We start from the raw sequence: 26,822 nt of genomic DNA on the forward strand, positions 1-26,822 counted from the left end.
CCAGCTGTGGGTCTGTGCCTCTCTGTGTTTCCTGTCTAAACCCCTCCCAGTCTGAGTCTGCCTCCATCCCAGGGCCAGTAAAGGACAAATGGCTGGAAGGTGAGATGATTTACCCACCTTTAGGTGTTCCTAAGAGATGCAAATGTTTCAAATGTTTTTGCCCTGGCCCCTTCTCCCCTAAGCACACACAGGGGCTTTACCTGGCTGAATTTCATGGGATGATGCAGCACCAAAGATGCTGTTGGGTGTTAAATGACAGTTCAAAAAATGAGCTTGTTTTGCTGCTGGGTACAGTAAAGTGAGAGCTGAGACAGTATCGTATAAATGATGTTTTATTCTGAAGAGAACTATTTACAAAAGAAGTAGAGCATTGTTTTTACTAAAAATATGCCTTTATAGATTTTTATAATATGTATCTTATAAAAACCATACATTTATTTACATGACTGCTACATACAAAAATTACAGCACTGTGGTATATGTACATATCTATAGGTACATTCTTTCTGCTTGTCCCTGCTGTGTGCTTTTTCCCTCTCAATCCAAGGGAATCATTGCTGCAGCACCCAGACACTTCCTTTCTTGGCTTTTTGGTTCAAACAATTTTGCTTTTTATAGCTGAGTGGGGAGTAGAGAGTTTGCCTGATGGAGAGGCATATCTGGAATCTACCATTCTAAGTAGGACAAGTGCATGTGGCCCTGCCTGCAGCCTCACTTCCTGCTCTCTCTGCAAAATGACTCTGTTGTCAGTAACTTTTTCATTTACTGTTCATCTCCATGACAAGTTGCTGATCTAAGTTTGTGGGAAGATAAAGTGCTAGTGACTTGCCTTTCATTTACATTTGTTCCTTGTTTACAGTTGCTTCCCTTGCAGAGTTTAGGAAGGGGAGACTGATCCCTTTTCCCTCAGGCTGGCATAACAAACGTTTGCCCAAAGAGTCTCCTGTTACCTGTGGGAAAGTCCTTTGTAACCTTAATCTCAGCAGGCATCTCTTCTCTGTGCAATATTTGAACAGTGACTGTGCAGCACTGCTGTTTTATTTACCATTATCTCAAAAGCGAGGCTGAGGGTTGTATTTAGAGCTGCTGATCCCACTCATTAAATCTCCTTTGGGATCCTGAGTACCTGCTGGATTAATGTCCTTCCTCCATCTCATCTCCTGGAGCTGCTGTGTCCTTTACACCGTGGGTGCGTCCTGGAAGAGTCAAGTGCCACAAGTGAAGGAAGTGTCTTCCAACCAGCACTGCAAGGCTGATTCCAGGCTGTGACAGGATGGAGGGGAGTGTGTTAATGACAGCACAGAGTGAAGCAGTCGGGACCTTGTTAAAACACAACGTGACAAATACAGGTGAGGTTTTTCAAGACAGAAGACAATACCTAGTTGCTGTGTTAAGGCAGTTTCTGTTCCTGTGGAGTAGCAGCTCAGCACAAGGAGGTCTCCTTTGGTGTGTTGTCCAGTTCATTACACCCAGTTCTCTTGTATCTCTGGGTTTAGTAGTGCAACTAAGTCTTTAGGGTGAAGGGGCTTGTTTGAAGAAACCATACCCAACTGGCACCTTAGAACATGCAGACTTTCCTCTTGCAATCTCTTCTGTCACTCTTGTTAAATAAATAAAATTGCAATGGGATTAAGGATTCTTATTGAATGAAGAGATGGGCTGTGCCTACCCCTGCAACCGATTGCGTCACTTTCCTCAGCAAACGTAGCAGAAGGCACCTTTCTTCATCTCATTACTGCATCTTCGTGGGGTAACTTAAGGCCCTTGCCTTAGGCTTGCATCCATCCATCCATCCATCCATCCATCCATCCATCCATCCATGCTCACTGGGGTAGAGTCCCACACATGGTGGGCATGTGGCTTGAAGAGAGCTGGTGGGATCTGGGAAATGACAACTGACAGCAGAAGAAAGGTCCCTGAGGACCAAGATGTTCGTGTGGCTCTCCTGTGACAGAGCACCGTTCTCAGTGTTCACTGGTGTCACCGTGTCACAGGCGTCACTGGCATCCATGCATCCACTCCTCATTTTGCAGGGATCCAAGGCTGGGGTAATGCATGTGGGTGTGACTGAGTCCTGGCAGCAGGAGATGCTGAGCAGGTGCCTCGTGTCCCTGCCCTGTCCAGAGTCACAGTAGAGGCAGGATGGGAGCATGAGGTCATGTGGCACTGCACTGCAGCCCTTCCCCTCGCTTGCACAAGTGGCTACAAGGAGATACTCAACAGCTGAGCATTGCCTAGAAAGGAGAGGCCAAGTTTCAGTTTCCTTCCCTGCCTGTGAGGCTCCTGATGCCTTTCCCCAAAAGCATCAAGCTGTATTGGTGGGGCTTTGCCCAAGCATCTCCTGAAGAAAGTTCTGCAATCCAGAGTTCATTGCTTTCATGTAGATGGGTTTCACCACTCAGCTCTTCACTATCATGGCCAATCTCAGAGCACTCTGCTCCTTGCAGCCCAGAGCTGCCTTAGTGCAAGATGATTTCATACCAATGTGGTGGTTTCATGTAACAAGGAAATACAGGAATGCTCAAATCTTCATAGGCAGAAAGGATATTTGTACTGAGGTATTATGGATGTTCTATCCCACAGGGAGGCTGAATAACACTAAAACCCAAGCCACCAGCCTCTTACCTGCTGCTTAGAAGGTGATTGGTACCCGTTCTAGCAGAAAGCTTGTTCCTGTGAGTAGAGATAGCAGCTCCCTGTGGGATGGTGTGTTAGCACCGAAGTTGCTGAGCAGGGCAGGGCTGGAGGTGAGGCCAGCTCTGTCTGCTGTGGGACAGTGTAGGTGGTGGCCTTTTGAAAGCAGCAGGAAACAAACTCATGGGTATTATGAGCTGGGAGAATGTGTGAAAATTGCATGACAGCAGCAGGACATCTCTGAACTGAGCCTGGTGCTCCTCACTGGCTTATGATGGTAGACTGATAAAAGAGAAGAGCTGTAAAGTGCCCATCCAGTGCAGAGGGCAGGTCCCTAGTTGAGTATTGCAGGGTTTCCAGCACTGCTGTGTGCTGGAATACACCAAAAAAGCCACGTTCCTTCTTGTTGATCAAGTCGTGCAAAGCAGGCTCTGGTCATCTTTGATCCAAAGGACCTTTGGCTCACTAAAGGGCTGAGTAGCAACTGACCCCCAGGCAGGGACAAAACTCCTTTCTGTCAGGCCATAGCCAGTGTTTCTGCATAGGGCAGAGTAACCTGCAGGCTTTCCAGAGCTTTGTAGACACCCTGATAGCCTTTGGCTTCAGTGAAGGCAGATGCCAGTGTGCTTTCTGAGGATGGAGTCTGCCAACCCAGTGTCAAAGACTGACTGACATCATTGGGAGTAGGCTTCCAGTGAATTATTTGTTAGGCTTTTGGGGGCCTATCCAGTTAAAATGACAGTTTTCTTACTCTGCTCGGGAGATGTGTATGGCTTTGGGGAAAGGTGTGTGACTTGCTGAAGCTCCCAAACTGCTTTTGGCCATTGGAGGAACAGCAGGTGCCCCGGGACTGAACATGCACAACTTTTATCCAGTCTGTAATCTGTTGTAGATGGTCAGTCTCCTGGGGAGAAATCTGAGTAGCTACAGCCTGCAACTCTTACCTCTAACAGGAGGGAGCTGGAGAGGACAGTGACACCACCCATCTGTCCCCTGCCCTGAGCTGTGAGGAGCCTGGATCCCAGGGAGGGTGAACGGCCACACAGAGCTCAAGGGGAGATGGTGCCCAGGCAGGAGCTGCAGTGAGGGCTCAGCTTCCACCACGGAGAAAGCTACATTGGTCAAAACATGGTGTTGCTGGGGCCAGAGTGACTCCAGTCTCAGTGGGATGGATGAAGGATGTCACAGCTGCCAGGGTGATACAAATGGCTCCCTTCTGTCCTCTTGCATTCAGCTCTCTTCTTCCCCTTCTCCTTGCTGTGACAGAAGTTCTCAATCCCCTGCACCGCTCTGTCTTGGGGCTGCTTATTTCCTTTTCCAGCATAAGAATGCTTTTAAGACAATCAGAGAATTCTTCACAGCAGAAACTGGACTGTGTCAAAGCGCCTAAAATATACCCTGAAGTTTATCACTTCACGTATAGAATAAGAAAAGTTTCTTTCTACTAGAATAACATTGTCAATTTGCAAATCTCCAATTCATGTAAACATTTGGTTCAGACCAGGTGCGGTGTAAATAGTGCAGAGTCTCAAGGGTTAACTCCTTTGCCCCCTTCTTTTTTACTCAGTGAATCAGACTTGGGTCCATCAGCAAGCTGGGCAGCTGCCCCACTCCCCATCTTGAAGCAGGAATTGTTGGAGAATTTTCTCTTTTTCAAATTAATTTTTCTTGAAAAAGGAGAAGAGCCGGTTTCCTTCGGCCCCGCCGGGCTCGTCCCCCTGCTGCTCCGGCCTGGGGGAGGGCCTGGCGCTCCGCCTGGTGCCACTGGAGAAGGAATAAGCAAGCTGGCTCCATTCCTTCGGGTGTTTGTCCATCAGCTGCTGGTCAATGACCCTGTGCATGTCATCCTGCAGCAGAGGGACAGGACAGGGCCGTTAGTGGCAGCTGATGCCCAAGGGGAGCTGGGGTGGGGCGGCTGAAATGGGAATGGAACGTGCAGTGATGAGATGGAGCAGGGATGAGGGAGCAGGGACAGGTCTGTGTCCCCCCCCCACAGCAGGCTCAGCTGTGCTCGCTGCCACGAGGCTTTTCAGGGAGTGAGGAAGATCAATCACACAGTTCTGAGGGATAGATTGCTCAGGTGGTCTGGCACAGGAGCTCTGTGCCTGCCTGGGACTCAGTGCCACCCCTAAGCTGCGTTTCTCTGCTGTCTGCAGCCTGCAGATGTCCCCTTTGGGGAGAAATAAATAAGAAGAACAAATGCAGCTGAAAGCAGAGGCCAGAAGAAGGACAGAGTCTGTGCTGAGCAGGTCTGTGTGCACAGCAAGTGGACAGGCAGGGGTGGCAGAGCTGCTGCATGGCCACTGTCACTGGGGCTTCTCTGGGGGAGGTGCCGAGGGGCTGGGGCAGGTGTGGGCCCACCAGATCCCTCCTGGGCTTTGCACCAGACTCACCAAACAGAACTGAGCTCATCCCTTGGACCCCCTCCTCCCCTAGAGCCAGCACAGCAGTGGGAGCTCTGACTGACACCTCAACACCAACTGTGGCTTTTCAGGTGTACCAGGAATGCTCTGATTTTGTTCATGTTTGCAGCACAGTGAAGCTCCTTTATACAAAATAATTACCCAGTTCTGTTGCCACTAATGATGTGCTAACATGTTCCTTGAAAACCTGGCTATAAATTTTACAGATTTTAAACTTTCAGATCCATTGCTTCTCCTATAATTGCATATTTAAGCTACAACTTAGTGAAAATGTGTGTACGTAAACTAGCCCCACAGGAGAAATCACCTACTCCCCAGCAGTTTGGTCCCTACTAGGGCTGAGGACACTGTAAGGATAATCTGGATGGGCTGGAGTGGTGGAAGTGCTGTTCATTCAGCACCTGGTGAGGGGCAGCCTGTCAGGGCAGCCCCAGGATTGAAGGGAAGGTGCTGCCATTGCCCAGCAGGTGCCCCAGCTGCTCTGGATTGGAATCAAATCAGCCAGCTGGGACTGGAAACTTAATAATGGCTGATCTCTTGTTGCAGCATTTTCTTCAGGGAAAAGGATTGATAGCCATGACCTGGGCCTGAATTTAGTATGGGGGCTTCCCCTGTGGGAGCAGGAGGGTGCAGAGCTACACAGACTGGGGAAGTTTTGGGTCTTTTTAGAGCAGGGCTGGAGAGAGGAAAGGCAGAGGGAAAGTTGAAGAGGTTGAGGTGAATATCAGTATGAAATATCAGTGAGACAGGTTTCCAGAGCTGAAGCTGCCATGTGAAAATGTACAGCACTTGGATTTTGAAGGCACCTCTTCTGCTAAATGAAGTAGGTGCCCAGGCTCCTGCATGGCAGATCTGTGTCCTTGATTGACCATACAACAAGGGATGAGAAGGATTATGTATATTTTTATATATATATATATATATATATACACACAAAAATATCATATATATATATAAAAATACAGTATGCACTATTGAGAGTGCACTGCATTGGATCCCTGTCTGTCAGATGTGTGAGTCAGAGAGAAAAGCACTTGGATAGGGAGGATTTTTTGCATGAATCCTATTTTGCAGCCTGTATGATTATGTCCTTAGAGAACACTGTCATCTTGTTGACAGCCCTTGGTGAAATGCAGACTAGAAGTGAGCAAAAGCAGAATGTTACCAGATTAAAGAGTCCAATTATGCCCAGCTAAAGCAGAGACTTTTATCCTGTATCAGAAACTTTTCTGCAAACTCCTTTGCAAAATAGTCCCCAAAATACATAAATCTCCCCACTTGTTTTGTGCTTCTGTGGCTGAGCTGCTGTTGAGGGGACATGAGGTGGCTGGAAACCTTTTTGTTGCTGTGTAGCAACACCTCAGGTCAGTATGTTAGAGACAACTTACTGCCATGAAGTGGCCTGAGCCTCAGCTCACAGAGCTGATGGGAGCAGGTCTGGGGTTGCTGTGTTACTGCAACAGGACCTGTTCTAAAGCCCTAAGCTGGGTTTATTCTAGCACTAAGTAGGCCTAACTATAGCACCCATCCAGACTGAACTTGGATCCAGACAGCTCCTGTGCAGAGCAGAGTGTCACCTGGACAATGAGGCTGAGAAGTAAAATCCCAGTCTGTCTTTCAAGAAACTTTCCAGATACTAAATATGTGGATAGAGAGGGTTAATAAAATGTGCACCTCAGCCTGGCTTTGCCCATGGACCTTGGTAAAGCCTCACCATGGGGTGCAGGATGCTGCCCCTGGCTGCTGCTGGGATGGGGGGTGTGGGCAGAATATTGGTGGGTGATGGAGACCCCCACTGGCCCCTCTTGCCAGATGATGGTGAGGGCACAGAAGGATGTGGGTGATGGTGGCAGCAGATGGAGAGGGGATGGTGGGTGTGGGGAGCTCACCTCAAAGGCAGGAGGGGTGTACGACTAAAGCTGTTGGTACAGGAACTGAGAAAGGCCACTAGATCAGAAACCAAAGGAGCCAGATAGTAAAAAGCCCTGAGGAAGCAAACTGTAAGCAGGAAAAAGAAAAGAAAGAAGAAAAGAAAAGGGAAAAAAAAAAAAAAGAGAGAGAGAGAGAAACGAAAACACAGTGGAGTTGAAACAGGAGCGAGGTTGTACGGGAAAGGTTTCTACTGGTCAGGCTGGTTCTTAGTAGAGCTGGGGGCTTGCATGGTCTGCAACAAATCACTATAAATGGCACAGACCTTTGCTCTTGAGTCTGCTCTATTTTCTGTTGAAGTAGCCCTCCCTTGGTGCTGCTTTTGGGAGGAGGCAGCTTTGTCTGCTCACAAGGATTTTCCCCACTGACCCCAAGCAGAGCATCTCCAGGGCAGCTGTGGAACTGCCATGACTTTGTTTTTTCACCTTGCTGAAGAACTGGAATTTTAGCTTCTCCTTCTTGATGGATCTTCAGAGTTTTTGCAAACAGTGCAGCAACAATCAGCACAACCTCGTTCTCCCACCTTTCTGCTCCATCATGGAAATGCACAGACATGCTGTGCCCACGTGTACCAGGGTGTGCCTGCCTGGGGACACCTCCTGCATGGACCCCTCCCCACCCCAGGGCAGAGCAACGTGCACATTTCCCATGTGAGGCACAGTCTGCTTCTCCATTTTAAAGGAGTTTAGAGCTGTAGAATTCACTGCTCACAGCCAAAAGGGTGGGAGCAGGGAGGGGCAGCACCCCCCACACCTCATGAGCATCGCTGGCTCCTGCAGAGCCAAAACCCCCAAACACCCAATCCATGGGTGCTCAGGCAGAGAACAGGACACACCCACAGGGAGGGGGGACAGTGGGCTCATGTCTCACCTGCCAGGCCTCCAGCTGCTGCGAGAGGTTCACCTTCTGCTGGATGGCATCCAGGAGTTGGCTGTTGAGGGACATCATGTCGATCTTGCACTTGGTCAGCTCCACCTCCACCGCGTTCTTCCTGCGGGGACAGAAATCCAGACATGGCACCTCCTTCTTTCTAAACAAAGAGTCAGGCATATCTAAACAAATCTACAATTTATGTCTTTCACTGGCAAGTCCCCACATCCTAAGATGTTCATCTCTGTTGTATTCTGAACAATCTATTAATCTGAGTGAAGAACTTTTGACATCTATACCTTAAAACCAGCAGATTTCTGATAAGCACACTGTGAAAAATACTGAAAAAAATCAGATACGCTGCTGTGTAAGGTAATAGTGTGCCTGGATAATGTGCAAGATCTGCCAATAACATGGAGATCTAGAACAAGGTAGAATCTATTTTCAAATGTTTTCTATTTTTCTTCCATTTACATGCATAGAAAACAAATGATATGTGCTAAAAATCAAATGACTCATGTCTGATTGCTTGATCAATAAATTGCAATATAAAACAAACATAAAAATCTCTTAAAGAGCACAATTCTGCTTTCACTTGGGACTTGATTGAAGGAAGGATCGAAGGAAGGAATGAAAGATGAGAACTTATTACAGCATATACTTTTTAAGAATGAAAGACTGTCAAAATTATTTGAATTAATTGTTAGGCTTTAAGGAAAGCTACCAATTTCAGTGGAGTTGTCCCAGCCCTTGGGAACGCCTCTGCTGCATTTTTCCCAGACATTTGGTGGCCATTGAGCATGTCATGCCATGGACAAGGTTACCCAAAGAGCCCCAAATGCTCAGTGGCTGAGATGTTCCAGCTGCTCCTTGCTTGTGGAAAGGAATTGTCCTTCAGGATGGAGCAATTTCCTAAGCTGCCCAAGCTGGGAAATGCTGCTCATCCTGCTGGGAGCACACAGGTGAGCACAAAGCTGAAGTTTTCAATTAACTGCTGTGTTATAGGAAAGTGTAACATGACTTGCTGGGAACCATCTTTCCTTGCAAACATTTTCGAGAGAAATAATTGCATCTTATTAACTGCAGCTCATTCCTTGTCTCGTAATAGCTCCCTTGTAGAAGGGCAATTTGGGAATTTGTGTTTATATTCCAGGTATTAGAATATAAACACAAATATTCCAAGGTTGCTTAACACTTCCAGTTGTTATATTCCAGGTACTGGTTGCTTAACACTTCCTCTGAAAGGATCCTATTTTCCTATTGCTTCCCATGTTGCCAAACTTCAGCTTCAAGCAAAAATTTTCCACACCAGATGTCTGCCTCGGGCAGTGATTTTATTTCTGTTCAGACTTAGGGATTTTTGGGGGGGGTGGGTTGAACAAAAGCAACTTAACCCTTGGGCTGTGAGGTGGGAAGAAAATCACGAGCCTCCCCAGGCAGAACCAGCCCACTCGGTCTGGGAGGGATGTTTTCACTTCAGTGACAAGATGCTCTTGTCTGCTTTCCCTTGCTACCACTCTCTGCTCCTTAATCCCCCTCACTCGTGCCTCATTCCCACAGCTCCTGCACTGCAGGACAGCCCAGCCAGCCCCAAATATTGCTGCTTTGCCCAGCAGGGTCACAGGGAAGTGGAGAAGCTGTGCCCTTCCCCTGCGGGCAGTGCTCTGAGCACCTGAACAGCCTTTTGTTCGCTTCCCCGCTGCTGGGTGGATGTTTCCAGGATTGATGGCAGTGTTGCCATAGCCACGGCAGAGCCAGCAACCCACAGGCACCGGAACGTCGCAGCTGGGATGCTCCTGCTCCTTGCCAATAGATGGAGGTGTTCCAGAGCACAGCCGCGGCAGTCTGGTGGCCAGCTAGCCCGGCAGGGGCAGCACAGGCGATCCAGCCACTTACAAAAAGGGATGGTGAAGGCTGATTTAGCTCCTGCACCCTCAGAGGTGCAACCCTCTCCTGCTCCTCCTCTTGTCCAGGGCTTTTCCCCTAACAAGACGGACTGGTGGTGTCCTGGCCCACCAGGATTATCAGAGAATCCTTTCTAGCAGAGCACAGAGGGGTAAAGGTGTCTGTCCCTCTCCTCAGGGCATTTTGGCAAGCCCAAGAGCTGAGGAAGGAGGATTTGGGGTATGGGGGAGCAGAACTGCACGGATATGTAAGGATGATGGGCAAAATAAAGAGCCAAAACAGTGGGAGAATCCCAAAAGGAGAACCAGAGAATTACAGAACTAGAGATGCAAAAAAAGACCTTGGAACAGGAATGGCTCAGGGAAGAAGCCCAGGCAGGCTGTAATGGGGATGGTCAGAAAAGCAGGGCTGTTTCTCTGGAACAGTAAAGGAAGAAAAATGTGACAAATAGGGCAGACCTAGTGTTTGCATTTAGCTTCCTGAAGTCCTCTCCTCCTCACTGTGACTCACACCAGCACTAGGGATGGCACAAACACGGCTCACAGAATGCTCCTAAATGCCCTCAGTCCAGCCATGGGGCAGCTCTGCCTTTAGCATCTCCTGCCCTGCTCCCAGGCTCCTGGCAGCATTTCCCAACACCAGCACTTTGTCAGAGCTGCTGTGGAGAGCAGGAGAAAGCCACTCCAGAGGCATCTCCTGCCATGGCACTCCTCAAGTGCCGCCCAGGCTGGCTCTGGCCGCTGGTGGCACTCACTTGGCGATGGCCTCGTCGCGGTCCCTGATGGCCTGCAGGAGCCGTTCGCTCGCCTCCTTGTCCTCGGCAGCGCCGCGCAGCCGGTCCCGCTCCTCCTTCAGCGTCGTCATCTCCACACTCAGCAGCGTCACCTGTGGGCAAAGGGAGCCTGTGAAACCCGGGGCTGCCCAGGGAAATGTACCACAAGTGTGTGGGGGGAAAGCCACATGGGCGAACCTGCAGGTTGAGAGATCCCCAGGTCATAGAAAAAGCTGCGTCTGCTGAGTGGGGCTGTTAGTGCTGGTGCCACCCTCCATGAAAGGCGGTGAGTGACTCTGGGACGCTCACCTGGGCAAGATGTGTCACCAGGGTGGCCTCAGTAACATGCAGAAACAGCACTGAAAGCTGGGCAGGGCAGGATCCACCTGGGACTTTGCTGACACTACTGCATCAGTGCTAAAAGGTTGTCCCTCTCCAAGCAGTTTGTACACATCCTTTGAGTCTGCTTGTTATAATTCTGATCTTTCCAGGGTTAAATTATTGCTAACATAATTTACCAGCAAATAATATTTTTGAAGGGACCCTTACATCTTCTGAAGTAATATGAAGCTGTAGACAAAGGATGTGAAAATTCTCTTTCATGCCATGGAAGGTGTTACTGGCACATCTTACAATTTTAATTAGACTTTAAAATATGTCTGGAGTCTTTAATAGTCTGAGAAATGATCTATGGTTTTGGTCCTGTGCAGAGTGAGTTAATAGGGTGTGAAATCATGCAAGGATTGCATTAGCACAGCTTCACAATATTTCATACACATTTAATTTCTTTGTCTAGGGCACACACATGCTCTGTTACACTACTCCACCACCTGGAAACCCTTCCAGCACTTGACCCACCTCCTGCCTCTAAGTGCAGCTCAGTAGTGCTTGAATCTTCAAAGAAATCTTTAAATAGAGGGCAGACAGTCAAAGAGGGCTGATCACATCCAGGGTGTGGGAGGATCTGCTGTTAGTGAGGCACGGCTGGGCCGGGGGGAGGAGGGTGTGACTGCACCCTGTCTGTGCAGACACTCCCCACGGGACTGGGGGGCTGTGCCGGGGCTGCCAGGGAACTGGGGAGCTGTGCCCTCCCTCAGCCCTGCATGGGGAGCACCTCAGAGCAATGATGTGACACAGAGCAGTGGTGATGGGGTGATGTAAAAGATGCTGAGCACTTCTACAGAAATCCCAGGGGACAGAGGATCCAGAGGCCCAAAACATGCTGTTTGGGGATAGGTTTGGGATTTTAATTGGTTCTGTCCAGGCTTCAGGTAAGAATGGGAGGAAACAAACAGGCAGAAGGCGTGAAATAGCTTCTCAGTGTAGACAGAGAAGAGGATGGCTCCTGTCTCCACTTGCTCACTGTGCTGTTGGGCAGCAGCAATGAATGTGTGTGTGATGCCACAAGATCCTAAAAGCCATTTAGAAGCAGCTCCCCTTTGATTGTATCAATACCAGTGCCAGAATAGAGGGATGAGGAGGCAGCAGAGCACTGCTTCCCCCGCTGGACCAGATTTCCACATGCATCAATTTTCTGTAGCACTGAACAGAAGATGACGCTGCCTCTTTAACAGGTGGTGAGAATAATTATTAACCTGCAGCAAGTGTGAGGCTGGATAACAGGCAAAAGCTGTGGGAGACATGTACTGGCTGTGGGAGGCTGGAGTTCCTCTCTGAGAGTAATGGCTGCTGCATTTGTAGCTACGCCTCATCTTTCTCCACATCACACAGAGGTGTGAGAAGAAAACAGAACTGCAGTCCTCCCTTTGCTTACTAAATATTCAGAGCTTTGGCAGCCGGGGACCCCTAAAAGCAGACCCAGGGTTCCAGGCTTGTAATCCAGGGCTGGTCTTCTGGTCCCTCCTGGCTGGAGAGTTTGGGGAGATCAGACAATAAAATCTGTGAATAAATCTCTAAAGGTCTCTGTCAGCACTGCCAGGTTGCAGAGGTCGAGCCCTTGTCTCCTCCATCTCAGGTGTGTTTAAGGGCAAGGGAAGCTGTGTGTGGTGCACAGGACTGCAGCAGCACAGCCAGGGCAGTGGCTGGCTCATGTCTCACTGGGGGCAGAAGGCTGGACCTTCAAAAGTGTCTCTTGTGGTGGCCACACTGCTGAGAGGAGCAGTCCTAGGGAAGGACGGGCTGCAGGGCTGCTCCTCTCCCACACTCTGCCCTGATCAGCTGCTGTGGAAGCAGGACATTTCCCACCCTTGCACAAGTGCAGCCACCACTGCCAGGGTATTTAATGATGCTCTCACTCTTTTCCCTTTGGTGGGAGCTCCCACAGCCCTACACAAGGCTGTCAGATCCCTGGTTGTGCTGACTTTCTGAACAGAGGTGTATTTTCCTATTTATTCTCCAAAGGGTGATACAGCACTGCTGGGAAGACCAGTCAAGGACATTAATCCCATTCCATGCTCCAGAGCAGTTGCTGCTGCTTCTGCTGCAGCCTCCAGATCCTCTCCAGCATCTGGAGTCTTGTCTCACAGAGACAAGGACTGCCAAGCACCTCTTTGGATGCCTGTGTCTACATCCTGCTCTTGGCACAGGGTCTCAGACACAGATGATGCTGGGTGGGGGTGCAATGGGATTCTGTGCTTAGGTATGGAGTTGGTGTTGGGGCTGGACCATTCCTTGCTGTTGAGGTTGCTTCAGCTGGTCCCTGGGGTGCTGCCTGGTGCCAGCCTGGCCACAATTAGGATTCTCTGGGAGTGCTTTTCTGAGGGTTTGTGATGCTGCTGTGGAAGAGGTCAATTCAGGCTGACCTGAATTGCTGCACATACCCCCCTGTGAGGGTTATGTGCACCATTCCATGGATATAAAGGTGCTGCTCAGCAGAGCAGCACCTTTATATAGTAGAGGAAATGTATTGTATTTGAATATCTGTATAGAGGCTTTGCCCCGGAGGTCCCGGTTGCCCTTGATGGGCTGCAGCTGCGATGTCCTTAACTGGGCTGCAGCTGTAACCAATGAAGGTGACTGGGATAAAAGGGGGGCAGGATAGCCAGTCAGGGAGAGCCTTAGAGGAGCCCTGGCCTGAGAGAGAACAGCATGCAGAAGAAGGAGTCAGTGAAGCTCTGTAGCTGTGAGAATACACCCATGAGGTATGGACTTTAGAAATCTGATAACAACACCTTTATATCCATGGAATGGTGCACATACCCCTCACAAGGGCTCAGTGCAGCAATTCAGATACCTTCAGGTTTCCAGTACCCCATATCAAGAAGCCTCATACTTTGAGATCTTCTGTTGAGAAGAATTTAAGTAACAGAGACTGGCTAAAAAGCAGTCTGGGTCTGGGAGAAAAGCCTATATGAAGTTTGGCTGCTGGAGATGATGCTTCAGATGGGCCCCAGACAATTTGTCAGAAATTTTCATCCTAAATGCTTAAATCCTCTGCATTTGGTTTAACAAATCTCCCTCATCCAACCATTTTGGCCTAAATCCTCCTGGGTTATTTATCATGTTGGTCTCTTTGATGGAAGGCATGTCTTGGAGGATGAACACTGCTGTTACAAGACCACGTGTAAAGTGTGGGAGTTGCTAACCTGGCTGTGCAGTCGCTGCAGCTCCTCCAAACTCTGCCTCAGTTTCCCCCGTTCTCCCTCCATTAATTCCCTCAGGGCTCGTGAATCCTCACTGGTTCTCCTGATCTGTTCCTCTAAGGTGTCGTCGTCGCTTCGCCGAGAGCTCTGAGAGCGGGAGAGAAACCTCTTGCTCAGATTTCACTTTAAAAAAGGCAATTGTATTAATTTGGTACCAGTTTGGGATGAGGGTGCTAAACAATGAAAATGTGAATGTGACTTTGGTAGAGCTTTTTGTTTCCATATACCTCCACAACCAAGGGTGCTCAACCAAGGGTACTGCTTTCACACATGATGCAAAGAGCATGCAGAGCTTGGCATAAACCAAATTTACAGAGACCTACTGCCCATTTGGTAACCCACATGGCTACAGTCTCTGTTTGTGGACGTTTTACAGGACACTCTCTGTTTTATTTAACAAATACAACTTCATCTCTATACTCTGCCTATAGGTACTTAGGTGAGGAGGGTGAGTACTCCCTCACAGCTCCCTGCAGGGGCTACACTGTTTTCCTCAACACAACACCCCAAATAAGCCCTAATGGCAATGCAAACAGCTTGTAGGGAATGGGACCAGGCCTGATTTGAGCCACAACAAAAAGTGAGGTGTTTTCTTGTAATTCTGCACTTCTGTGGATGATGACTGGTCCCTCCATGCCACCCCCTTTGCTCAACAGCCTGGAGACCACATCCTACAGACATCATCTTGTGCCAGCAAAACCCTTAACCTGCCATGGATTTGAGTTTGGCAGCTCCTGCCAAGACATTTTTACCAATGACAATTCACAAGGACAGAACCTTCCAACATAGGGCTTATGATGTTTTTGTGATACTATTACTAATAAAGCAAGGTTAAGAAAATCCCAAAGGAAATAACTGAACCGTGATGTGTAAGGCAACCTGCAATATTTCCACGATGAAACTCTAACTTACTGAAAATCTCAAAGTAAGCCTACTTTTATTAATTTTCCCGAATGACTCCCGGACCAATGACAGCTGTATGAGCTTGAAACTTTAGGTGGTCTGAGCACTTCAGGCTGAAACCCCACATGCTTGGCTCTTGGCTGACCATTTGAGACACAAAGAGTGGGCTGTGCCACAGAGAGACACCAGGACCTTCAGGATCCAGCAGCACCTGCAGCAAGCTCTGGGCCAGGAGATGTGCCCAAGGCAAGGCCTCTCTGTGCCACCACCTTACCGTGGAGTCTGCCCCATCCAGCACATTCTGGATGAGTCTCTTGAGCTCGCTGAGCGCGGCGCGCAGGCTCCCGGCGGGCACGTCTTTGGCTGAGGAGGTTTCTGAGGACTCGTCCATGGAGGAGTCGGTGGACACGGCCGAGTCGGCGCTGTCGTTGCCCCGTAGGTGGGAGCACAGGTACCTCACCTGGCAGTACGCCTCCCAGAGCTGCAGCCTCAGCTGCAACAACAGAGCCTGACATTAGCCTGGGCTGTCAGGGCCATGGAGAGCCTCCCTCCATGGCCAAGTGCTGTCACAGACATCTTTTATGAAAAATCCTTTCCTTAGGACTTTTTCTCCTGAGAAGCTGAGAGGCCTCAGGAACAAAATGTAGACAATGGTTATCTGCTGCTGTGGAATGCAACAGGTGCATCTGGGATTGGTCTCATGTGGTTGTTTCTAATTAATGGCCAATCACATCCCAGCTGGCTTGGACTCTCTGTCCGAGCCACAAGCCTTTGTTATCATTCCTTCTTTTTCTATTCTTAACTAGCCTTCCGATGAAATCCTTTCCTCTATTCTTTTAGCATAGTTTTAATATAATATATATCAAAAAATAATAAATCAGCCTTCTGAAACATGGAGTCAGATCCTTGTCTCTTCCCTCATCCTCGGACCCCTGTGAACACGGTCACAAAGTGCAGTGTGGGATTTCCAGCCCTCACAAATATTTGCCACATTGATTTGGAAATGGATGCAGAGGTTTACTTTCATATGGTCAAAGGGTGTTGATGCCAAACCCCAATCCCAATTTTCAGCTCCAAATCCAGCTCAGATGCATTAAACTCCCTTTTGCTCTGGTCACAGAGGCCTGTGGGCTTCCCCAGAGGCTGGAGGGCAAATACCTGTTCTCGTTCTTGCTCCAGCTCCTCTGCCTCCATGCTCTGCTCTATCTCAGAGAGCAGGGATGTGCTGGTTGTGTTGAGGTTTTGGAGACTTTTCTCCTCGCTGAGCTCCTCCACCTTGCCCTGTAGCTGTCGGTAGGACAGCCTCACCTCCTGGAGCTCCAGCTGGCTTTGGTGCAGCTTGGGAAGAAAGGCAAGGAAACAGAAGAATATTAATGGAGGCAATATGGACTGGATCAATCTCTTGGTTTGTGAGGGAGCTGGGAGGGAGGAATGAGTGACACAAAACAGGGTTTCCAGCCAGGAGGAAAGTACTCTTGGCTGGTATTGCTGTTTATTGGAGCCTAATAATCTCCAAGTGTCATTAGACACTGTTTAGAATCCAGAATATCCAGAAAGATAAAAATAGCAGATTAATCAGCACTAAAATGGAGAACATTGTGAAGAAGTTGGGACTCAGGTAAAAAAATTTTCTGAAAACAACACAGCAGGAAGTGGATCCAAAGAGAAAGTGCTATCTACATGTTTTTTAAAAATATATACAAATATATATTTAAAAAAGGAAGAATTACTCAGGGTTGTTTTACAGAACTGAGGATTCAGTGCTTGGTAACCCACAGAAGTGAAATGGAAAAACCTTGCTCTGCCCTAAGCCTCAGAGGGGCCAAGCTCGTTTTCTGGGGAGTGGCATTTGGTGATTTGTGGCTGTGAACACCATGGAGATTGTTGGGAAACCACCTGAGCACTGGGATCTCAGAGGTCAGTGACAGCCCTCTAGAACAGCAGAGATCAAGAGGGGCTTCTCTGGATCTAGAGAAGCCCCTTTTGAAGCCAATTCTACTCTTAAAAAACGAAATAAAATTAACTGCAACCAGAGTCCTCTGATTCTTTTTGCATTTACCTCATTTCCCCAGTACCCTGCCCCACTTCCTTGCTCAGATCTCCCTCCTAAGCTGCTCTTTGCTGTCAAGATCTTTGCCTCGTTGATGTTCCTGTTACCTGTCTTCATGGGGAACAACCTGGACCTTGCTTGCTGCCATTTTTGCATGAACCATTTCATTCCTCTAGTTGTCCTGTCTCCCAGTTTGTGGCAAATTTTACCCCAAATCATGACTTTTACTGCATCTCCCCATCCCCTCCCTGTCTCACTGCTGCCTCCTCACCTGCAGGTCCTTGTCATGGCTTTGTCTCTCCAGGATGAGCACTCGGTCCTGCAGCTCCTCCACAGTTCCCTGGAGCAGGTCGTTCTCCTCCATCATGGCACTGAGGCGATGCTCCAGCTCCCGCTTCCTGTCCGTCAGCATCTTGATCTGCAGGGCAAAGAGAGGCCCTGTCAGACTGTGCAGAGAGCAGAGAGGAGAGACACCACATTCCCAGGAGAGAAATGAAACAGCAACAAGCAGAAGGATGTACACAGGTGTTCTGTACCTGTATGACAGAAACTACCTCTGTGTGTGGTTTAAAGCTTAGGAAAGCTCTGAAAGGAACCAACTCCTTTCCCAGGCTGCAGGGCCTGCTCCAAAGGGGCTGGGTGTGCACTGGCAGGAATATGCAAGGCATATTCCTTGAAATCAATATTAAGTGGAGACCACCCCTGCCCACCCCTTGGACCTGAATATTCAATAGACTGGGAAGAACTGGTTACTTTTTTGGCTGGTCCTGATGGTGGCATTTTCTCCTGTATGGGTGCTGGAGATCACAGGGTGAGCCAGCATGATACAGGGTGAGTCTGTGGGATCCTGCTCCCTGCAGGGAGGGCTGTGCCACAGCACTGCCCATTGCTGTTCTTAATTGGTGTGTGTTCATCAGGTCCTCACCAGGGATTTTTCTGTCTTTTCAATTGTGTAGACTCTTTTCTGTGCCGTGCTTATTTTTAGCTTCCCAGTGATCGGTTGCCTTCAAAATTGGTTCATTTCTTTTAATTGTCAAGGGCAGTGAATTCAGGCAATGGACAGTTTGCCAAACAAACCCTCCATGACTCAGTTAGCTGGGAACAGTGCAAGGGATGAATCAGCACTAGCCAAGGTCACTTCTTCTGTTTAACCAAGAAGAAGGAGCTTTTCCCCACATTAGTACACACAGGATCTCTGGGGTCTGGTATGCCAGCCATCCACCAGTCCGGCATAACCCTAAATATTCCTTATGGCCTCCTTTCAGTTCATGGAGTGTAGACAAATTCAGCAAATTCCTACTGTTTTCTTGGCCTCTTTGGGACCTTGTCTCTTTGCTGCTTTCCAGGTTGCTGGAAAGATCTGGCTGCACAAAGGAGTATCAGCCAAGTACGTGGACTTGCTATTTCTGCCGAGTAAAGGCTGCTGGAGGTATTGGAAAGCTGCTCTGAGGTGACTAATGGTTTCTGAGATGTCTCTGCCCACCACCACCATGATTTGCATGGGTTGAAGAAAAAAAAATAAGAGGTTTAATGGAGAGATTGTATCAAGATTTCATATTTGGTAGGCAGAGTAATGAACATGCTGTAAATAATGATACAACATAAAAAACACCACTCTGCCATGAGCCCTGGACCATGGGAAAGGCACAGGGGGAAAGGGTTTGGAAAGCAAGAGACAGGAAGGAAGTGAGGAGACAAGGTGTGGCATGCATGGTGACAGGCATGCATGGTGACAGCAATGTATGTGCAGGCAAACCCTTTCCAAGCCTCCATACTTACTTCAAGGACTTGCTGCTCCACACCAAGGGGAGGGGAAGAAAAGGCGAGGGACCAGCAAGGAGCAGGTGGGAGCGGGAGAAAAGAAATCGAGAGATTTTAGGAAAAGCTTTTCCAGACAGCTTTTAAATAAAAGAAGTGGTTGGGTAGTAGAGTTGGACATCTTCTACCCATCTTCTACCTGCCTATTTGATCCCCAGTGAGCCTGCCAGGGAAGGGGAAAGGAAGGAAGTTGTCTCATTCCTGCAAATGTACCTGAGTTAAAACAGGCAGGGGCTCCTTGCTTTCCCAAGTGCATGGCTCAGAGGCAAGAGAGGATTGCTGCTTTCTTTGCAAGCATGAGCAACAGAGGAAAAAAACCCTTGCAGACCTTCCCACCATTCCTACCAGAGTTTAGTCCGTACTGGACAGCAGCCCTGCAGGAGCACAGCCATAGTTTGGCTCCTGGAAGATCCTTCTCATCCATTCATTTTGCAGGAATGCTGTGGCAAAGGCAGCACTGGAAGGTGCCCTGAGCCAGCCCAGCCAGAACACCATGGAGCAATCCTTGCTGGGGCAGTCCTGCGCCACAGTGCTGCCATCCCTCTGCTGGCTCCACTGGGTGACTGTGTTTGCCCAGCTCAGAGAGGGTCATTACACAAGCTCCAAGAGCCCTGGCTGCTTTCTGCAGGAGGGAGGCAGGTGACTCACCTCGGCCTGGAGGCTCTCCAGCCGCACGATGTGCTGGCTGCTGGAGGAATTCTTCTCCCGAAAGTCCTCCCGGAGGGTGTGGACCTGCAGGGAGAGCTGCCGCTCCACCTCCGACGCCTGCAAGGAGACACCAGCTGCAGTTACCCCAAAAGCAGCCCTCTCCTCCTGCCTAGGGAAACCCACCCAGATACACCTTCTGCACAAGCCCAGTTTCAGCAGAAACTCCGAATTTTGCAGAGTTTGGGTGAGTGAAAATCTCATCCTGGACAGACACTGGGGAGAGCTGCCATTTAAACCATGTTGATTTTTCCCTTGGGGCAGCCAAGAGGACACAGCCCATAATTTTTTTCACTGCAAAAAAACATGGTGACTCCTGTGTCCTAAAGGAAATTCACTTTGCCTTAAAAATTGTAGCCTAGCTGGGGTTGAGGAGAAGACCAGGAAACACTCCTATTAGATTTACACTCTCTTAACCTCTGAACATCTTTGGCACAGCTCTAATATAACAAGTACTCTTTGCCTTTGATTCCCAGCTCCTGTCAAGGCCAGATGGAGAAACATCCAATGCACGACTGTCAGTGAAGGATCCCTGGGCTTGTCCCTCTTTCCCATTTTGAAGCAGAGATGCCCCACTTATGCAGGGTGGTTTGAGGACAGCAGAAAGGTCATTCCTACCTGCAGGATCCAGGCTTGAGGCAGCCCTTACAAATGACAGCTTAGACATGTTAAGGCCTCTCCAGGCAGCTTTATGGCTGATTTTTACATGTGAACACACTTGCTTAGGCTTGTGAGACAACATAAAGTTTTTATGACTAAATCCTAAAGAGACAGCAAAATGGACAGTTTTCTTTTTAATTAGCTTCCATCAGGTTCCATTACACTTAGGCACAGAGCTCCAACTATGCCACAGGGGCTGGGATTGAGCTGATTCCCCCCAAGAGGTGGCATTGCTGTCCTGCTTGGGGCATGTCCAGTGGCAAAAGCCACAGTGCTTTAGACAGGGAGGTGAGATGGGAGGGAGGGATTGGAGCCAGCAGCTGTGGGCAGGCTGGGGAATGCATCTTTAGGTCTGGCAAATGTGGGTCTGGATTTTCTCCAGGTGCTCTGACAGTGCCCAAGGCAGAGCTTCACCAAAGGGTGCAATGACTCTGCTCTAGGAGCTTGTGACTGGAGCAATGAGCACACAGACCCAGCCTGAGCTGCCCACAAAGGCAACACTGCTCCCTTTTAAAAATGATCCCTTATTTTGCACAGTCTGCAGCAAAATATTCCAAACCAGAAGCATGAAGTAAAAGGCTGTTCCAGCTCCATCAAGTGGAGGAAACTGGTGGCCTCAGCACTGTTTGCTTGGAGGGGCAGAAGCAGACAGAAGTGTGGCCACCAAATCAGGCTCTGACCACTGGCTCCTAAAAACAGAAGTGTGTTCCAATGAAAAGAAATAATCTTGTCTACCAATTGGTTTTTAGTTCCCTTCTTATACTGTTTTTTCACTCTTCTTTAAAGCCCCATATCAGAACCCGTTGCAGATTGCCAACTGGATTTAATAAAGCTTCCTTGCTTGGACAGGATGCACGGAATATAATGACAGCACAGCACTATAGGAAGGGGGTGGTTATTTTTCTTCCCTTAAGCAACTATAGGTTGCAAAGCATCCTGAGCAGCTATTAATTGGTGACACTAAAGAAGATGGATGGATTGTGCTTTTTCTGAATGATTCACTTGCTTTTGTAATGACTGCTGAAACATCTTCATGCTGAAACACTCTGCAGGAGCTATCAAGGATGAAAAAGCACCAGATGAAAAGCACTGAAGGATTTTGCCTGCAAGATGCTGACCACACTCCCAAGGAGCACAAGTGGCCCCAGAGGAGATGACACACCAGTATTTGATAGCTCACTGTGTAACATAATTTATATGCTTGAAGAATTCTACATACAGAGAGTATATAAATGTACAACAGAGCAGTAAGGAAACAAGGCAGTATTAATGGCATTGTAAAAATCCCTGGTAGGAGAATATATAGCTGCTCTTGCTCGTTCTGCTCCCCATGCCCAGACAGGAGCAGGTGAAGGGATGAGCTGCACGGATGATTCAGATTGTGGAAAGTCTGTTATATGAAAGGAGTCTAAAAAAAGGATGGCTTGTTTTATCTCATGCAGTGAATGCTGAGAGAGGACTCCCTATAAATACATCACGGATGAGCACACAGAAGGGAGAAGCGCTATTTAAGCAGAAGCACAATTTTGGCAGAAAAGAAAGATGTGAATAAACCGGATAAGAGTATATTAAGGCTGGCAATAGGAAGATTTCTACATTTTCAAGGACCTGCTGTAGGATTCCTCTTCCTGCACCATTACAGTAGTAGAAATGGTGGCAAAAAAATTTAACTTTGTAATGGAGCTGGGTCACTTTATCATGCAGCTTCTTTCAGAGGGCTGCCTGTGACAGAAGGGAAATGAATTGACCTCAAAGGTCCTCTCCAGTACCAGGCTGCTTGCAGGACTGTAAGACTTGTATTCACCAGCATTAAATCATCATCTGGAATTTATCTATGTGCTGCCCAGCTCACAGGTTCACACATCTTATTGCCACAATTATAACCCACATGGAGGGAAAAAAAGGACTCAGTTACTGTTAGTATTTAGAGCCCTAAAGGCAGACAGGATGTCACAGTGTCACCTCAGTGAACACCACTTGCATCCTACCTCATGCAGTAGAGAAAAGCAAAAACAACACTTGCTTTAGGCTCACACAGTACAGAAAATACTCTCTGACCAGCTGTTTAGCAGAAGTAAACAGAAATGACTGTATTTTGTGTTTCCCTCCACAGGCTAACTAGAAACAGTCTTCATCCAGTTTTTCTAGACATGAAACAGTCTTCTGAGCTGAGCTCTGGTCATGGAATCTTCCTTGTCATGCTACATTTGTTTCATAGGTTATTAATCCTGCTGCCAAACTAACCCTTCTAACTGATTGTAAAATAGAGATTTTAACATCAGCTTGCATTAATTTATGAAGGCCACCTTGACAGTGTCCAGTATTTCTCAGGCTTTATGGTGTATATTCAGACAGTGTCTGCTTCAGCTCTCAGCACTGCTGGTGGTGTGCACATGTACATGTGTGTTTTAAACCATGAGATTCCCATTGATTACTTCTAACATGCTCTTTTTACTTAGTGGCTTCAGTGAAGATGTAACCTTCCCTCTCCATTTCCTCTTTAATGTTCAATATGGCTTTTGCTGAATGGAAGTGAGTTTGTTCTGCCTCAGCCAGCCTGTAGGGCTTTCCCTTCTCCATCCGTGTTTCCTAAACATTAAAAGCTAAATCTTTTGTGGTTCTGTCAATCACTTAGCAATGCACTGATTTTCCTAGAGACAAGTAATATTCTTTACAGAAAGGAGACATATATTGCCCAACATCACAGCTTTGCTCTGTAGTTAAAAATGAATTAATTTCCTCAGTATGGGCAAATTGGCCAACGCAGCCGCCAGGCAAGATTTGAAACATATCTGCAAAAGCATAGACATCAATTCACAATTAGATATATCCAATCAACTGTGAGATTTGTTTTCTGGTCTTCAGGCAAGGTTTCGATGAGATTTGGGCAGTGCAAGAAGAGCAGGAGGACATTTTGGCTTCTGCTGTAATTAAGGGCTTTTCATCATTGCAAACTTGATTAAGTTTCTCTCGTGATTAATTCCCAAGTGTTAAAATACACAAAGATCTACATGTGTATATCTCTGGCAGAAAGAGATGCTTGCCAGTTACAAGAACTCCATGAGGTTTAACATCTGGAATGTATGAGCAATAAATACATAAAACAAATATAAATAAATTGGACCACTGATGTTCCTGTGAAGGGGGGATCTTTGAGAAGTCAGGGATGGACTGTGACAAATTAATAGCCTGTAGGTTAGTCTTAGTCAAAGAAAACCTTCCTCTGGGGTAAGAGTTGATAAATAAAGCTAACTGATTACAAAATATCTAGCTATAAGTCATGTCACAAAGAAAAGGAGAATGGAAAAAGTTAAATAGACTGTAGCTGGGTGGAGAAACCAATGTTTCCATATGATTTACTTCTACAAACAAGATGATTAAGATTTAACAAAGGATATTGAAGATTTTCTTGCCTAAAATAGCTAAGAAAGAGAAGTTCTAATTAGTGCTAAATTTGTAACACTCAGGAGAGCGTGTTACCCCTTTTATTAATTTGCTAATAGCTGAGTTCAAGGGACTTCCAGTTCCCACTGTGGTCCCATTAACACTTCAAACCACTAATTGCTGCCTCCCCTGGCTGCAGGTTCCTGGATTCCCAGCTCTTCTCTGGAAGGAAAATATATTTGGCTACTAAAACATAACCAGAGCAGGAAACAACAACAACAACAACAACAAATTGCTTTAGATTAGTAATTTACAAAAAAATTGTTAATCTGGCTTCTGAAGGAAGTCCCAGAGGATTGGGATTGCTGTCTTGCCACTGCAGCCAGCATCCTGGTGCTGGAAGAACCCTGGTTTTCTGGGATACTTGATCCAGGCCAATAAATTGGCTGTTTCCTAAGCCTTGGCACAATAAACACCATAAGCCACAATCAGTATTTTGCACACCTGGAAGTTGCTCAGTTTGGGAATCTTTGAGAGATTTTTAGCAAAGCTTTGAATGCAGGTCAACTTCAAATTCTTATTTGAAACGTTAGCCCATCCAGGAAAAGTTCTTACATAATATAAGTGCTTGTATTCACCTCCTCTTGGGGCCTTCAGCTTGTATTTGCTGATTGATGTGCCCAGAGGGATTCCCTGAGGAATTCTCTGTGGAGAAGAGCAGTGGCACCCTGGTGGGCTGGCCAGATGCCCACCCAGCTGCTCTCAGCCCCCCTTCTCAACAATGGGCGAGAAAATAAGATTTAAAAGCTTGTGGGTTGAGACAAAGACAGGGAGATTACACACTATTAGGGGAATTTGAAGTTAAAACAGTGGCCAGTAAAATAAAAGGCAAAGCTCAGACCAACCATTGCCTTGGATTAGCAATGGGGATTTTTGTGGTGAGGGAGAGGATGGAACTGTACTGAGGGTGGATATTGCCCATCCTGGTGGGGTTGTTGATGGTGCTGTTTCCCTGTTTCCTTTGTGGTGTGAGGAGGTTTTTTTGGGACTGATGTCATCAGTGGAGCTGTGCAGGGTGTGTGGCGAGTGGATGCTTTAATGACCATTATGAAATTAGCATTTTGCTGAGGCAAGGGGTGGAATTTATTTGCTGCAGATGCCCAGGCACTGCTGGGGGGCTGAGAGACCCTCTGAGGTGAGGCTGGGGCTGCCCCAGGGTGGACATGGTGAGTTCCACCCCAGCCCCTCTGCAGGCAGGGCTGAGCCTGTCATTCACACCTCTGGAAAAATGCACTCAGGAAAGGGCACAACACCTTCTGCCAGTGTCAGCTGAGGTAAAAAGTGTGTGAAACAGCAACAGCCTCGTGGTTGAAGGAGGAGTAGTAGGGGATTTGGCTAGGCCTTCTCCAGAGACCTCTTCCTGCTTCTCCCCAGTGCAGCACAGGACATCAGAGCTGGGAAGTGCCCCCATCCCTGCCAAATGGGGAGTCGGGCTGAATCCTCCTCCTCACTTCATCCTTCACTCTGCTACTGCCCAGCTGTGGGGGATTTCAGGCTGATGAGCTCTCCCTCTGGCAGGAAACAGGCTGCTACAGGCCTGCTCCATTGGGTGAGGGCCCCACACTGACAACAGGGCAGGGGGACAAAACAGTAAACAAAAGAATGTTAGTTTTGCACAATAACATTTTTGCACAAAATGAATCTCCCCAGAAAAAAGGAAAACAGAGATCTTGGTCCAAAGGACTGCCAAAGCAAGGAGACTCAGTAATGGAGGAAAGGCACAATTATGACTCTTTTATAAGCATCAGGCTGGGGACACATTAGTGATGGGAAAAGCCTCATGGCTGCAGCATTAAACCTATTCTGAGAGGATTCTGTGAGACAAAGGGCAGCAATGGCAGCTTATGCTAAGCTCTGCACTACTTCCACAGTTTTGACATTTTGGAAATACAAGAATACAAGCTTTTATTGCTTGCATGAAAGTGAGAAATTTTTGCTGTAGATTTGTTCCCTTTCCCTTCTGTAGGACAAGTGGGAAATGCACAGTGTGTCCTTTAACCTCACTCCTATTTACCTGAGTTTTACCATAAAAAACCCCAAGAATGTGTTTCCTCACCACAAGCCCTAGTTGTGCAGTGGGTGGCAATGGGTTAATGCCAATCAACTCTGAGGCCTCACACCTGAGAGGCAGAGGCCCAACTGGCTGAAAGAGAGAGCAGGCAGCACCTGGGGCTTTGTATTTTGGGGTGGAGTGCTCTGGCACCTGCTTCTTGATGTGGAATTAAGAATAGAGGTATTTAGTTCCTTGGTGGAAACATCTGCAAACCATGGCTCTTCTCAGGCTGAACCTGGATTTCTTGTTTTTGGAAGGAAAAGTGTTTGCATTGTATTACTCTGGTTCCTTCCTATATTTCTGGTGACTGGAGGACTGTGTGGCTACAGATGGAGAAAAGGTACTGATATTTTTTTTTTATTATTTTCAGGTGTCCTTGAAAAGTCCTTTTTATCAAAGATGGTTGACTTTTGCTACATCACTAAGCAAAGTGTGAAAAACTAGATGGGGTTTTCCTGGCAATGTTCTTTTTTTCCTTTCCTGTAAGGTTAGGTGATACATCAAAACCAGTGTGCAAGGCAAGCATCTGAATGCTTTGGGAAAGAGCTCAGGGGAATGAATGCAAAATGGTGGCTTTCATCTTGTCTTTTAGTAAGTGTTCAGATAACTGATTGAGGCCAAAAACCATTAGCTTGGGCTAAATCAATTTACAGGATTAGGAACTGCAGGGGCAGTTGGGTGCCATATGGGGGTAACTCTACCTGGGTGTAACACTTGCATGTCTGTTATTTGAATGAAAGAAAGAGCTTCACAAGTGGCTGTGGGCTGTTTTAGGAGGTGCTTAAACACGAGCCTCCCTTTTTTTTGTGGTTTATTCTTGACCTAAACATTTGGCTCTTGTGGAGAAGAAAATAGAGTGTGTGGAAAAATGAGTCAGCCAGCTTCCTGTGGGAGGGACTGCAGGAGGCACGATGCTTTGAATGCTGCAATAAATTAGCACTGGAGATAATTCAGAGGACAAAGTGTGCCTGGAGGACACACCATGCTAAGTAGTGCACGAAGTGGCTCCTGCTCTGTGTGCAAATCCTGCTTTGCAGAAGAAGTGTGGGAGATG

At 47.6% G+C, this 26,822-nt stretch overlaps 1 protein-coding gene across 3 annotated transcripts in view; it reads right to left on the minus strand.

The window, feature by feature from the left end:
- Window positions 1-316: 316 nt before the first annotated feature.
- BICDL1 (BICD family like cargo adaptor 1) overlaps window positions 317-26,822 on the minus strand; it is a 49,646-nt gene continuing 23,140 nt past the window's right edge. Inside the window, exons 3-11 of one of the 3 annotated variants that reach the window (XR_010784708.1) lie at window positions 19,555-19,671; window positions 17,360-17,506; window positions 16,197-16,376; window positions 15,313-15,531; window positions 14,079-14,222; window positions 10,516-10,646; window positions 7,857-7,977; window positions 6,947-7,055; window positions 4,369-4,481 (exon numbers count right to left, since the gene is read on the minus strand). Coding sequence is in view for 2 of the 3 variants with exons in the window: in XM_066562298.1 (XP_066418395.1) it covers window positions 4,293-4,481; window positions 7,857-7,977; window positions 10,516-10,646; window positions 14,079-14,222; window positions 15,313-15,531; window positions 16,197-16,376; window positions 17,360-17,506; window positions 19,555-19,671 (1,248 nt within the window). In the remaining variant the exon portion in view is untranslated. Of the gene's footprint in view, window positions 4,482-6,692; window positions 7,056-7,856; window positions 7,978-10,515; window positions 10,647-14,078; window positions 14,223-15,312; window positions 15,532-16,196; window positions 16,377-17,359; window positions 17,507-19,554; window positions 19,672-26,822 lie in introns of those variants that run through there. The other 2 variants (XM_066562298.1, XM_066562299.1) reach the window with 2 other exon arrangements.

This window comes from Molothrus aeneus, chromosome 18 (assembly GCF_037042795.1).
Source record: "Molothrus aeneus isolate 106 chromosome 18, BPBGC_Maene_1.0, whole genome shotgun sequence".
NCBI classification, from domain to species: domain Eukaryota; kingdom Metazoa; phylum Chordata; class Aves; order Passeriformes; family Icteridae; genus Molothrus; species Molothrus aeneus.